This window comes from Carcharhinus amblyrhynchos, chromosome 13, assembly GCF_965287045.1.
Source record: "Carcharhinus amblyrhynchos chromosome 13, sCarAmb.v2.hapA, whole genome shotgun sequence".
In the NCBI taxonomy this organism is placed as follows: Eukaryota; Metazoa; Chordata; class Chondrichthyes; order Carcharhiniformes; family Carcharhinidae; genus Carcharhinus; species Carcharhinus amblyrhynchos.
This window is the reverse complement of record NC_137336.1, coordinates 32,443,946-32,456,495: the sequence shown is the minus strand read 5'-3', so window position 1 is coordinate 32,456,495 and position 12,550 is coordinate 32,443,946. Positions and strand designations below refer to the sequence as shown.

At 42.7% G+C, this 12,550-nt stretch overlaps 1 protein-coding gene across 2 annotated transcripts in view; it reads left to right on the top strand.

The window, feature by feature from the left end:
- Positions 1 to 8,825: 8,825 nt before the first annotated feature.
- The window catches only part of LOC145351483 (short transient receptor potential channel 7), an 88,535-nt gene continuing 84,810 nt past the window's right edge, over positions 8,826 to 12,550 (top strand). For both annotated transcript variants that reach the window (XM_080201079.1, XM_080201078.1), the window contains exon 1: positions 8,826 to 9,578. In XM_080201079.1, the coding sequence (XP_080057205.1) occupies positions 8,826 to 9,578 (753 nt within the window). The remainder of the gene's footprint in view (positions 9,579 to 12,550) is intronic.

Below are 12,550 nucleotides of genomic sequence, written 5' to 3'. Positions count from 1 at the left end.
TGAACTAAGTTTCAAGCAATATGGCAGAGAAAGTCACCATTGGGACCAGCAGCTTCTCCCAGCTTTTCCATCCGCTGTCAAACTCGGCATAAAATGGGGAACATTTACTAAGGTGCTGCAGGGAACTTGACAGAGTGGTTGCTGAAAGTATGTTTCCCCTTGTAGCAGAGGTGAGAATTAGGAGACATAGTTTAAAAATAAGGGGTGGGCTTCTCTCAAAACAATTCTAAGTATCGAATTTGTGTGAAAAATGGAGTAAATCATACTGTTTTCTTTCAGTAGGATTTCAAAATGAATCTCTCACACTCTGTGCACTGCAGAGTGGTTCAGGGAGATTCATGCAAAAAAATCTGGGGACAGAGCCTATTCCAGCTGGAGAGGCCAACAGCATAGCGCTGAGTGGGCCACTGCACATGCACAGTGGAGATCAGCACATGCCTGAAAGTTCGCACTGCTGGCATCCCAGTGGCTGGCCAACTCAATCACTGACCTGTCTGGTGACCCTGCAACATTGCCCCACTGCCACAAACCCCCCCTCCACCAATCACCGGCCTCACAGACATGTCCAGGCCAGCTTCAAGCAATCCCCACTGGCCCGCCTTGATCTCCCCACCCCCCGGCAGTCCTGATCTCCCCTCTCCCCACCAGCAGCCCCAACCCCATTGCAGTTCCCACCCCCCCCACCACAGCCCTTAACCCCCCGACCAGCAGGCTAACCCCCATCTGATGTCCAGCCCTGACCACTGTCCTCTGTCTCTCTAAGCCCAAGTGGCAATGGGACCCTCCACTCCCACTGATCTCCCCCTAAAAGGTTCCCTATTAGGCCCTGCCTCCTTGGCACTGCCCAATGCTTGGTGGACAGTGCCAAGGTGACCCTTTGGGTATCGCTGTTTCATCCCCTTGGGCAGTGCCAGGATACCAAGCTGGCATTGCCAAACTGGCAATGCTGGGGGGCACTTCCTTACCCCTGGGGGGTCTCCATGGCTCCGCTTCACTCCAATGAGATCAGGCCACCAACTCTCCACAGGTGGGGAGCTATTGTAAACCCACTGGACTGAAACACTCCGACAGGAGGTGGGGGGGAGGTTAGTGGGTTCAGTGACTTCAGTAAGGACATGGGATTACAGGGATGGGGCCTCGGTGGGAATTATTGTTGGTGCAGACTCGATGGGCCAAATGGCCTCTGCATTTAGAGTAAAGACTGTTTGTAGAACTTGCCGACCTGCATCAGCAGGTTTCTGTGAATTGAAGAGATGGATTGTTTTCTCATCCAGCAAGGATTTTCTGTTTTTTTCTCAAAAGACTTTGAAACAAACTGGACTCTACACTATTAAAATTTCATTTGAAAATGTTAGTAACTATTTCCTCTCTGATTATAAAAGGCTTGATTGTTAACTTCATGGGCCAGAATTGAACCCAGGTCCCGGTGAAGCAGCAGTGCTAATCACTGTGCCGACATGCTGCTACTAAAGTCTAGTCTTTTAAAAATAGGCTCTGAAGTAAAGCCTTCATTAAGTTATTAAATGTAAAACACAATTCACTTTAGGCTGAAGAGGGTTAGTAGTGTTGATACCTGTTGGTTTTTGGCCGAAAGATTTCTTCGGTGGTGTAAATGAAGAGTTTTCAGTAGGAAACGTAATCATAAGTTTAAAATTATTTATTATTGTCACAAGTAGGCTTACATTAACACTGCAATGAAGTTACTGTGAAAACCCCCTACTCGCCACACTCCAGCACCCATTCAGGCACACAGAGGGAGAATTTAGCATGGCCAATGTACCTAACCCCAGCAACGCCCTTTGGATTGCGGGAAGAAACCAGAGCACCTGGAGGAAACACATGCAGGTAGGGGGAGAATGTGCAGACTCAGCATGGACAGTGACCCAAGCCAGGAATTGAACCCTGGTCCTTGGTGCTGTGAGGCACAGTGCGAACCATTTTGAAACATACTTTTTTTTTGGTTTATTTAAAGCCATATATTTAAAGAACATAGAGGTTTTCCCGAGGGAAAAGTAACAGTCACATTTTTCTCAAAAAATATTTCAAGCTTTTTCATTGACTCACTTTTCTCTTACTGATGGGTGATCCTAACTAGGCTTTCATGATTGGTTACTTTCTTATCATTTTCCACCTATAGTCATCTCGCCATTTTCTTCACATTTAAAGCCAAAAGAGAAAATGCTGGAAAATCTCAGCAGGTCTGGCAGCATCTATAAGGAGGGAAAAGAGCTGATGTGTTGTAAGCTTGAGTCATCTGGACTCGAAATGTCAGCTCTTTTCTCTATTTTCAGATGCTGCCAGATCTGCTGAGGTTTTCCAGCATTTTCTCTGTTGGTTTCAGATTCCAGCACCTGCAGTAATTTGTTTTTTTTTCACATTTAAATCATATACCTTCAGTTTCACTGTTGAACATAGAATCATAGAACCCTACAGTACAGAAAGAGGCCCTTCGGCCCATCGAGTCTGCACCGAACACAATCCCACCCAGGCCCCACCCCCATATCCCTACATATTTACTCACTAATCCATCTAACCTACGCATCTCAGGACACTGAGGGGCAATTTTAGCACGGCCAATCAACCTAACCCGCACATCTTAGGACTGTGGGAGGAAACCAGAGCACCCGGAGAAAACCCACGCAGACACGACAAGAATGTGCAAACTCCACACAGACAGCGACCCGAGCCGGGAATCGAACCCAGGTCCCTGGAGCTGTGAAGCAGCAGTGGTAACCACTGTGCTACCACTTGCTGCCCCGATTTAGTTCAAGCCAATCATTAAATCGTGATAGTAAATCGTAACAATGTAAAATTGCAATGTTAGAAATTCAGCTGTCGCAGAAATTACGGCAGCTACAGGAAAAGTTTCCAACAGGGAAAAGTCAGATTTTTCAGCACACAGCCAAATTAACGGCACCCGCTCAGGATCTCAAAAAGCGGTACCCACAAAGATATAGCAATCTGGCAATCTACCAAAATGGGATTAGGATAGATGGGTACTTGATGGCTGGCACTGGCACAATGGGCCACGTTCTGAACAGTAAAACTCTATTAAATCTGGCACCAATGGTGAATCTCCTGGTGCCAAGGAATAGTGATGTCATGAAGCAGGGTAATCAGCCAATCACACTGAAAAATTATCCTCGACAGCAAACCAGGATATTAAAAATACCGATTAACTTTCACTATTCAGTATTATTTTGCCAAAATCAAAATAAAGATGCACATGGGACTAAAGTAGAAATTGAAATATAAACATACACTTCATAATGAATAAATTTAACATTCATCAAGTATAAAATTAGGTTTTCAGGGCCAGAAAGATTGTTCAACAGTAATAAATAACTTAGTATGTTATTAAAAGCCCAGTTAATCTCATTAACAAATCTCCATTTTGGGGGGATGGCTGAGGTGGGTTGTTTAATAGCTATAATTTTGATATTTGCCGGCCCATCCACTGCAGTGATCCAGAAACAGGTTCGCTGACCAATTAAAGATGGCGGCTCCAAAAGCTGACGGACCTGAGGCCTACCAGCTTAAAAGGAGCATCAGACTGTAATGGAGGGTAAGTAAGCAAGAGGGTGCTTCAAGGTGAAGACACCAACTCCTCAACATTTTTAAATCTAAATTTTAAAAATGACTTTTAGAACCAGGCCGCCACTGTTGGAAAAGAATCCTCCATAGCGTGGCCTGTGAATCCATGCTGGCATGGAGAACTTCCATGCCTGCCTAGCGCACTTGCCTTTCAGCTTATAGCTGAGAGGTCACTTCAGAGCACCTAAACTAGCCCTCACCACTTGAAGAATGAAGGAAGTCAACTCTTCACAAACTGTGACAGCTACATGCTTTATGCAGCCAGGTACCCCTGCCACCCCTTGCAACCTTTCCCCACACTCTGTCCCCGCACACCACCCCCCCCACCCCGCCCCACCCCTGTGCAAGATATATGCACCCTATGGGAAAAATCACTGACTTAGGCCCTGATTTTACCAGTACAGCTGCCCCAAATTTGGGGTGGGCAAGGCTCACAAAGTGGCATTCCCCATTGGCCTCAGGCACAACCTTACAAACTTCAGGTAGCGTTGCCGGTAAAATCAGGGCCTCTGTCAGCGATTTAAATGCACATATCCCATGCGTAGACTCCCAAAGGTTGACAGTTGTTGACACAAATAATGACAGTTTTGCCGTCATTACTACCACAAAATCTCGATCAAAGATTTACAAATGCCCATTTTAAAATATACAATATTGATACAACATCTCTCTAAAATAAAATACCACCAGAAGAACACACAAAGCATTTTTACATTGCACACTGCAAATCAATTCAAGAAATAAAAACAGAGATTATGTCTTTCAAAGGGGAATTGGATAAACTTCTGAAGATATACCGTTTGTAGGGCAGTGGGAAATGGCATGGAAGTGGGACAAACAGAGAGAGAGCCGGCATGGATGCAATGTGCCCAATGGCTTCCCTCTGTGTTATACTCAGCTGGTTAGGAAATATCGCTAGATTGAGAAACATCGACAATGCGTGGGATTTTCTGGCCTTTTCCGCTGGCAGGATTTCCTGGTCCTACCACAAATGATCCCTCACAGCAGGAGCAGTGCAAAATGCCATAGACATGGATGGGACCAGATGACCCTGCCCGGGACCAATGGTGAGTTATCTCCTCTTCAGGAAAACACGCCACAGCAGGGGAGAGCGGGGGTGGGGGAGGGGGTGGCCAGAGAAACCACCCAATGTTTCAGGTCAATGACCTTTTGTCAGAACTGGAAAATGTTAGTGACAAAATTTAAACGTTTACAGAGGCAGAGAAGCAGGGCAAGGGGTGAGAAAAGAAGGAAAGAAGCCAGAAGAGATTAAATAACAAGAATAATGAGAGTGCAAGGCAAAACGTTCTTTGGTAATGAGAAAGAAAAGGAACAAAAGATGGATTTTGACGAGGTGTAAATGGAGATAGCAGAGCCATTATCGTCAACTGCTTTCTGCAAAAGTTGGGAAACATATTATGATTTGAAATCTTGAACTCAAGAAACTTGAGGAACAGCACTTCAGAATTCAATAAGCTTTAATAGCTTCTGGACTCAACATCGAGTTCAACAATTTCAGAACATATTTATTCCTTTTCTGCCAGTTTATTGAAAAATTAATTGCCCCTCAGTTCATTCAGCATATCAGTCAATAATGAAATATAAATATAGATGCATATATAAAAAAAATAAAAGTTAGATGGTGTGAAGGAAATCAATTTGTGCGTAAAGTAATGGTTAGAGAACTCAAGGACTCATTAGAATGACACAGGGTAAGTCGTGTTGAGCTACACCGATAGCTATCCATTGCTGTCAGGCAAAGCAAAAAACTCAATGACATTCAGTTAAACTCTTTGTTCAGTGAGAATTGTGTTCATTATAGTAATTTAAATTTTAATTGCACTTGCATTAAAAAAATCTAGCTTGCCAATCACCATATCATTTAGAGAATGTATAAGTATAATAAGGAGAAAGATTTCACTTTTCAAGTGGAAGCGATTTGGCTAAGATGGAATTTCAATCTAAAAATAATTAATGAATAGATAATGGTTTCACATGAAATAAAAATGTAGCTAGCTTTGAAACCACCAATAACTCTTCTGAGGCTCTGGCTGATTACAGTTTTTTTCACACTAATTGTTTTCATAACTCACTACCTGGAGAGAGCGATGGAAAGTCAGCAGGGGCAAGTCGCATTGATGGCTTTGTTGCTGTTCTCATCCATTGACAGTGATAGCCTTTGTCTGTGGACCTGAGTTTGGCCCACATGCAACGTTTAATTAAGAAAAAAATCAGGGGAGTGCAGAGCTCTTAAAATATTCAAAATTACTTTTTAAAATTGGGTTCACACAGTACACTAATTTAGTTCAATAGATCTGAAACTAACAGCTATCTCTTGAATTAGTCTCACTGTTCTTTCTTTTTAGTCCATTCTCATATTCAAATAACTCCTGAGATTCATGAATTAAACTACTAGAGTTCCATCAATGTTCACCCTGAAGTACCTTTCACTGAGGCGAAAACATTTGAATAACTGGCCAATTATATGACTACTGCTGGTCAACAGACTTCTTGTCATTAGCTCTTCTATTCAATTCCCTTGGATCAATGGTTAAAAGAGTCGGATCATGAATTCAAAAAGACAGTTTAGGTGGATGTTTTTGTTTGGAATGCATGTTGGAAATTAATTGTAATTTATACTTCGTGAAATTTATGTGTGCAGAGAACAAAGTGAGAGCAGTAAAAGTAGTTTGAGCAATTAGCCTCAATAGGAGGCAAAAATAGGAACAGAAGGAGGCCATTCGTCCCCTGGAGCCTGCTCCGCCATTCAATAAGAATATGGCTGATCTGTCGGTGTTGCCATTTCCACATTCCCCATCTTCCCCTAAAAAGTTTGGTTCCTCACCGAACAAGAATCTGTTGACATCCACCTTATTCAATGATCCTGCCTTCACCTCCTTCTGAGGCAGCAGTCCAAAGTCGCACAACTCTCAGGAGAGAAAAAAATTTCTCCTCATCTCTGCCTTAAAAGGGTGACCCCTAATTTTAAAACAGTGCCTTCCCAGTTCTAGAGTCTCGCACAAGAGGAAACATCCTTTCCACGTCCACTTTGTCGAGACCATTCAGGATACTTCAATCAAATCACCACTCACTTTTCTCAACTACAGCAGGCTTTAAGTCCAGTCTGCCCAACCATCCTCATAAGATGCCCTGCTCATTTCCAGGTATCTACCTAGTAAACCTTCTCAAACTGCCTCCAGCGCAACCCCTCTAAATACTGGGGGAAAAGGAGATACTTTGGTGCAGGTAACTATTGAATGGCCAAAGTTCATATCTAGTGGTACACAGTTTGCTAATTTTTTTGTGTAAGTGGACATGCTTTTAATTGAAAATTACCTATTTTGTGCATACTGTTTTTATTGCCCTGAGTGAATCACTGCATGGCATTATCAGTGAGTTAAGAATTGAGGGGTCAGATATGTTATTTAAATTCAAACTGGTGCCTTTGTTGCATTGGCCTCAGAAGCAAGTGATCTGAAAACTTGGTAGTGCCTGATTGTTCATATTAAATGGTTTGCTATAACTTGGGAGGCAGAAAGCTGATGTGCATCCAAAGAAGTAAGAAGTCTCACAAGCCCTGATGACTCACCTGATGAAGGAGCAGCATTTTGAAAGCTTGTGTTTCCAAATAAACCTGTTGGGCTTTAACCTGATGTTGTGAGACTTCTTACTGTGCCCACCCCAGTCCAACGCCGGCATCTCCACCCCATGGCATCCAAAGAAGGCATTTGAAATAGACATTATGAATTACTCCGTAGAGCTCTGAGCAAAAATGCCTCCCCCCACCCCCCTGCAGAGTGCAACAACTTAACTATGGTTGGCAGTTGCATGGGCCAGATGACTTCTCAGCACTGTTCAAGATTGCAACAGAATCAGGTGTATTGTCATCTTGAGAAAGGGCAGAATGTGCCTCTCTCACATGCCATTGCAATGTAGCAGTTATTTGGGGTTTGGAGGCTCCTGTCCACACTCCTTCAAATTTAGGAGATAGTGGACCTCTGAGTCTGTACAGCAACTGAACAGCCTGAGTATCCATCAGAACTGTTTTTGCCACAATCACTGTAATCAAGAGAATCATTGCAGTCTGCATGGAAGTGACCACAGTGCATGGATAAAATTTGCAAGGACTCCATATAAGTTGAGGGTCAGTTCCTCCGCACTGTATAGGCAAGCGCCTGGCAGGTAGTCCAATGTATTAAACATTTGCCAGTTTGCAGCTCTGTCATTCTTCTCTTATTGGAAAGATTTCATCTGTGCATCTGCAGTAGGGTTAGGATGCAAACTTGTCCTACGTAATGCTGGTAGTTGAGAATACCTTTCCACCTCCTTTGCTCCTGCTCAGTTATTGTTCCAATGCTGACACCTTCAACAAACCCTCTAAAGAACCAGACATCATGATTTCTGTACAGGTGGTTCCATATCTGAGACTGAGGAGCTGTCTATCTTCCAGAGAACAGGCCTCCATATTTTCATTTTATGGGGCACAGATTCATGATGTGTCTGGAAGGAGGAGAGGGAGAGAGAAAGAAATAGATAAGGCTTTGTACTGAGTGCCAAAGGCAAACAGTGGCAATTGAGTTTATAGCGCCAGGTTATCATGCAGAGTATGTGATGGAGGAAGTTCAATAAGAACAAAAAAGTGGGGTAAGATAAATTACAGAACCTATCCTCAAGAGTTGCTATTTGCTATGCTCCTGGCTCACCTTCCTGCCATTACGTACAGCTTAAAACCTGTGTTAGAACCCAGGTCAGGGAATTGGAAAGGAAACCACTAAATACTTGAACTCTGCTCACTGTTTCTGAATCTTAAGTAAGTTAAGTAAGAACCTGGGGAGCAGAACTCTCTTAAGTTTAAAATGTCATTTTGAATATTTTAAATGTTAAGTCTGCATAAGACATCAGTTCAATGCAATAGATCTGAAACCTGTAGCAACCTTCTGGAATTGGTTGCTGAAACTCATGAATACAAAATAAGCTTTGAATAAATGTTCATCAAAGTACTTTTCACTGATGTAAAAGCAGTTATCTAACTCCTTCTCAACCTAACCAAATTATAGTACTTATGCATTTATCATCACTGGCTTATCCTATTGTTTTTTTCTCCCCCAAAATACTAATTGCCAATTTGACTTTTTATTCACACCTTCTTGTAATTAGCAAATTCAATAGCTGTGTATAATTTTATATATTTCTTTTCCTTGTGTAGGTTGGATAACAGCGACAGTCAAGCCATGCACCGGAGACACACAACACTCCGTGAGAAAGGAAGGAGGCAGGCTGTCCGGGGTCCAGCTTACATGTTCAATGAGAGGGGTAAAAACTTGACAGCTGAAGAGGAACGCTTTCTGGACGCAGCGGAATATGGAAATATACCCGTGGTGCGCAAGATGCTGGAGGAGTCAAAGACTTTGAATTTCAACTGCGTTGACTACATGGGACAGAATGCTTTGCAACTTGCAGTGGGGAATGAGCATTTGGAAGTGACTGAGCTCCTTCTGAAAAAAGAGAATCTCGCAAGGATTGGCGATGGGCTACTGCTGGCAATTAGCAAAGGTTACGTGAGGATAGTAGAAGCAATTTTAAATCATCCAGCCTTCGCCCACGGACAACGGCTGGCCATCAGCCCACTTGAACAAGAACTTCGGGATGATGACTTCTACGCCTATGACGAGGATGGTACACGTTTCTCCCAAGACATCACTCCCGTTATCCTTGCTTCTCATTGCCAGGAGTACGAGATTGTACACATACTTCTACTGAAGGGTGCACGGATTGAGAAACCCCATGACTATTTTTGCAAATGCAGCGAGTGTACGGAGAAGCAAAAACGAGATTCTTTTAGCCATTCCAGGTCCAGGATGAATGCGTACAAGGGATTAGCAAGTGCTGCTCATTTGTCTCTATCGAGTGAAGACCCGGTCCTTACATCTTTGGAACTAAGTAATGAACTAGCACAATTAGCCAATATTGAGACAGAGTTTAAGGTAAACCATTTTAGTCCTTTTAAGCATCCTTCATATGTCCCATTTTGCTGCTAAATACAAAGATTAAAAATACTAATTGGAACATGCTTGTTCATGAGAAGTTCCATTATTGTCAATGTGTGTTGAACCTGCTGCGGCTGTAATTTAGACCTTGATTTTCGTTGAGTTGGGATGACTTGGGAGCCCTTTAAAAATGGCAGGCAGGTCTCGATTCCAGGATTCCCAACCCCATTCTATGCTTTCCGATTTTCACTCTTTCAAGCGTGCAGGCTAGTTGGCATCAAAAGCCCACACCCAGCATCCCAACATTTCACAGATAGGCCTGTCCTAATTCCCCACAATTTTCCTGGAGTCGGGCCAGCTTTTTAAAGAGTTGGACTCACAGTACCTCTGAGGTGTCATCAGTCATAGCCTGCATGGGGGAACCTTTTGAAAAATAAGTTCAATGCCTCCTATGCCAAGCTATGACACCCCCTCCCCCGCTCCCCCACACTCCCATGACTCCTCATGCACCCCATGCCAAGCTGTGGCACTCCCTTTCCATTGGCCCACTGTACAATGTATAGAACCAATGAACCCTATTGTGACAATTGCAGGTGTAAAAAAAACTTTTAAAAAGTCACTCATTCAGAACATTCCACTTCGTTTAAAAAAAACTCCTTTTATATGGGGCAATTAAAGTGTCAAATCACCCAGACCTTTAAAGTTTCAATAGCTGAAACTACAAGCACTTGAAACCTGCATAAATAAACATTGTACAATTCACAGCAGAGTCAGAGAGCCAGAGGTGTCAATCAACCAGTGTTTTCTCTGGGGCTGAGGTGTATCATGATGTAGCGATGCCAGCGTTAGACTGGGGTAAACACAGTAAGAAGTCTCACAACACCAGGTTAGATCTAACCCTTCTTGCTTAGGTGTATCACCAGACTGCTGAGTTTGTTAGCCAAGCCACATTATGTATTCTTGGCTAAGAAATTCTGAAGCTTGTTACAGTTTGAAATTCTAGAGCCCAGTGAGCTTATTGGCGTTATTAACTGTTTGAGGGGGAAATGAACTCGGACCATGCCCCAGTTAGAATAAGTTTTGTCCCTTTTGCATTTGTTTTGAATGTCTTGAATGCCTTAAAGAACAAACAACAGTACAACACAGGAACAGGCCCTTCGGCCCTCCTAGCGTTATCCTATCTAGACCAACTGCTTGTGTCCCTTTATTCCCCATCTGTTCACTTGTCTATCCAGATAAGTCCTAAATGTTGCTAACATATCTGTCTCAACCATCTCACTTGGCAGTGAATTCTGGGCTCCCACTACCCTCTGTGTAAAAAAACCTCCCCCCTACATCTCCACTAAACCTTCCCCTCTTTATCTTAAACTTGTGCCCCCTTGTAACTATCATTTCTGCCCTGGGAAAAAGCTTCCAACTGTTCACCCTATCTATACCTCTCATAATTTTTGAAACTTCTATCAGGTCGCCCTTCAGCTTCCGTCTTTCCAGGGAGAATAATACCAGTTCATTCAATCTCTCCTCATAGCTAATACCATCCATACCAGGCAACATCCTAGTAAACCTTATCTGTACTCTCTCCTAAGCCTCCATGTCCTTTTGGTAGTGTGGTGACCAGAATTGGACACAGTATTCTGAATGTGGTCTAACATTTTATATAACTGACATAATTTGCCAACTTTTGTACTCAATGTCCCATTCAATGAAGGCAAGCATGCCACATACTTTCTTCACTATCTTTTCCACCTGTGCTGCCACCTTTAAGGTGTATCTGTGCTCCTGATGGTTCTGCCATTTATTTTATCGCTCCCACCTGAATTGGATCTACTAAAATGTATCATCTCACATTTGTCCGGATTAAATTCCATCTGCCATTTCTCCGCCCAATTTTCCAGCCTATCTAAATCCTACTATATTCTCTGCCAATCTTCCATCATTATCCACAACTCCGCCAATCTTCATGTCATCCGCCAACTTGCTAATCAGACCAGCTACGTTTTCTCCCAAGTCTTTTGTATATATTACAGACAGCAGAGGTCCCAGCACTGATTCCTGCGGAACACCACTAGTTACTAGACCTCCATTCAGAAAAAACACCCTTCCACCGCTACACTCTAAAGTTCCACAGCAAATAGATATTTCTTTCTCTTCATCAACTTGCACAAAATCTCACTTACACAATGGAAAGCTGTTGTAGCAATGTCCTTTCCACACATTTCCCAAACATTTGAGAAGTGGTACAGCTGCCTGCCCTAAATATATCGCTATCCTGACACATGGAGTCAAGGTCAAATGCATTTGGCAGAAGTCCAAAATCCAATGTTGACGTCACTCTTTAGTTCCTTCTCACCCAGCTAACATTGTTGGTCAAATCCTGTACATAAATTGTTTCCTTTTTATGGTGGTTTAGAATTCAGAGTTTAGTACTAATAGTTCAATCTCACTTAGCAATGCTCTGTACCCCTTCCCTTAACATTTGTCTATAGTGGTTACTGGTGACGTATCTTCTAACTGTGTCAAATACTTTGATCCATTAGTATAGTAACTTGTGTTTTGGCTGTTTTTGCAGGATTTTGTAGCTTTGGTAATGAAGATACTTTACTAAAGGAAGGTGCAGCAAACATGTTTTCCAAGTGTCATTGTGGATTTGGCAGGGAGATCTTTATTTTAAATTTTCTTTGAATTCTCTCCTGTAAATGTGACCAAAAATTTATTGTTGTAAATGTGATACCCGCCATATTGGATATCGCTCCTCTGTAGGGATCCAGAGCACATGCCAAAATAATTCAAGACATCTGTAAAATTTTCAAGTGAAGTCCTACATTTGTAAGATATTTGAAAATGTAATTGGGCTGCCTCAGTATGTGACTCATCACATGAAAAATTTGCTCAGCAATTTGTAACAAGGACTCTCCAACAATGCCAATTAGAGTCTCATTGACAGGTCAGTTTGCTGATTTGTCCTTTTG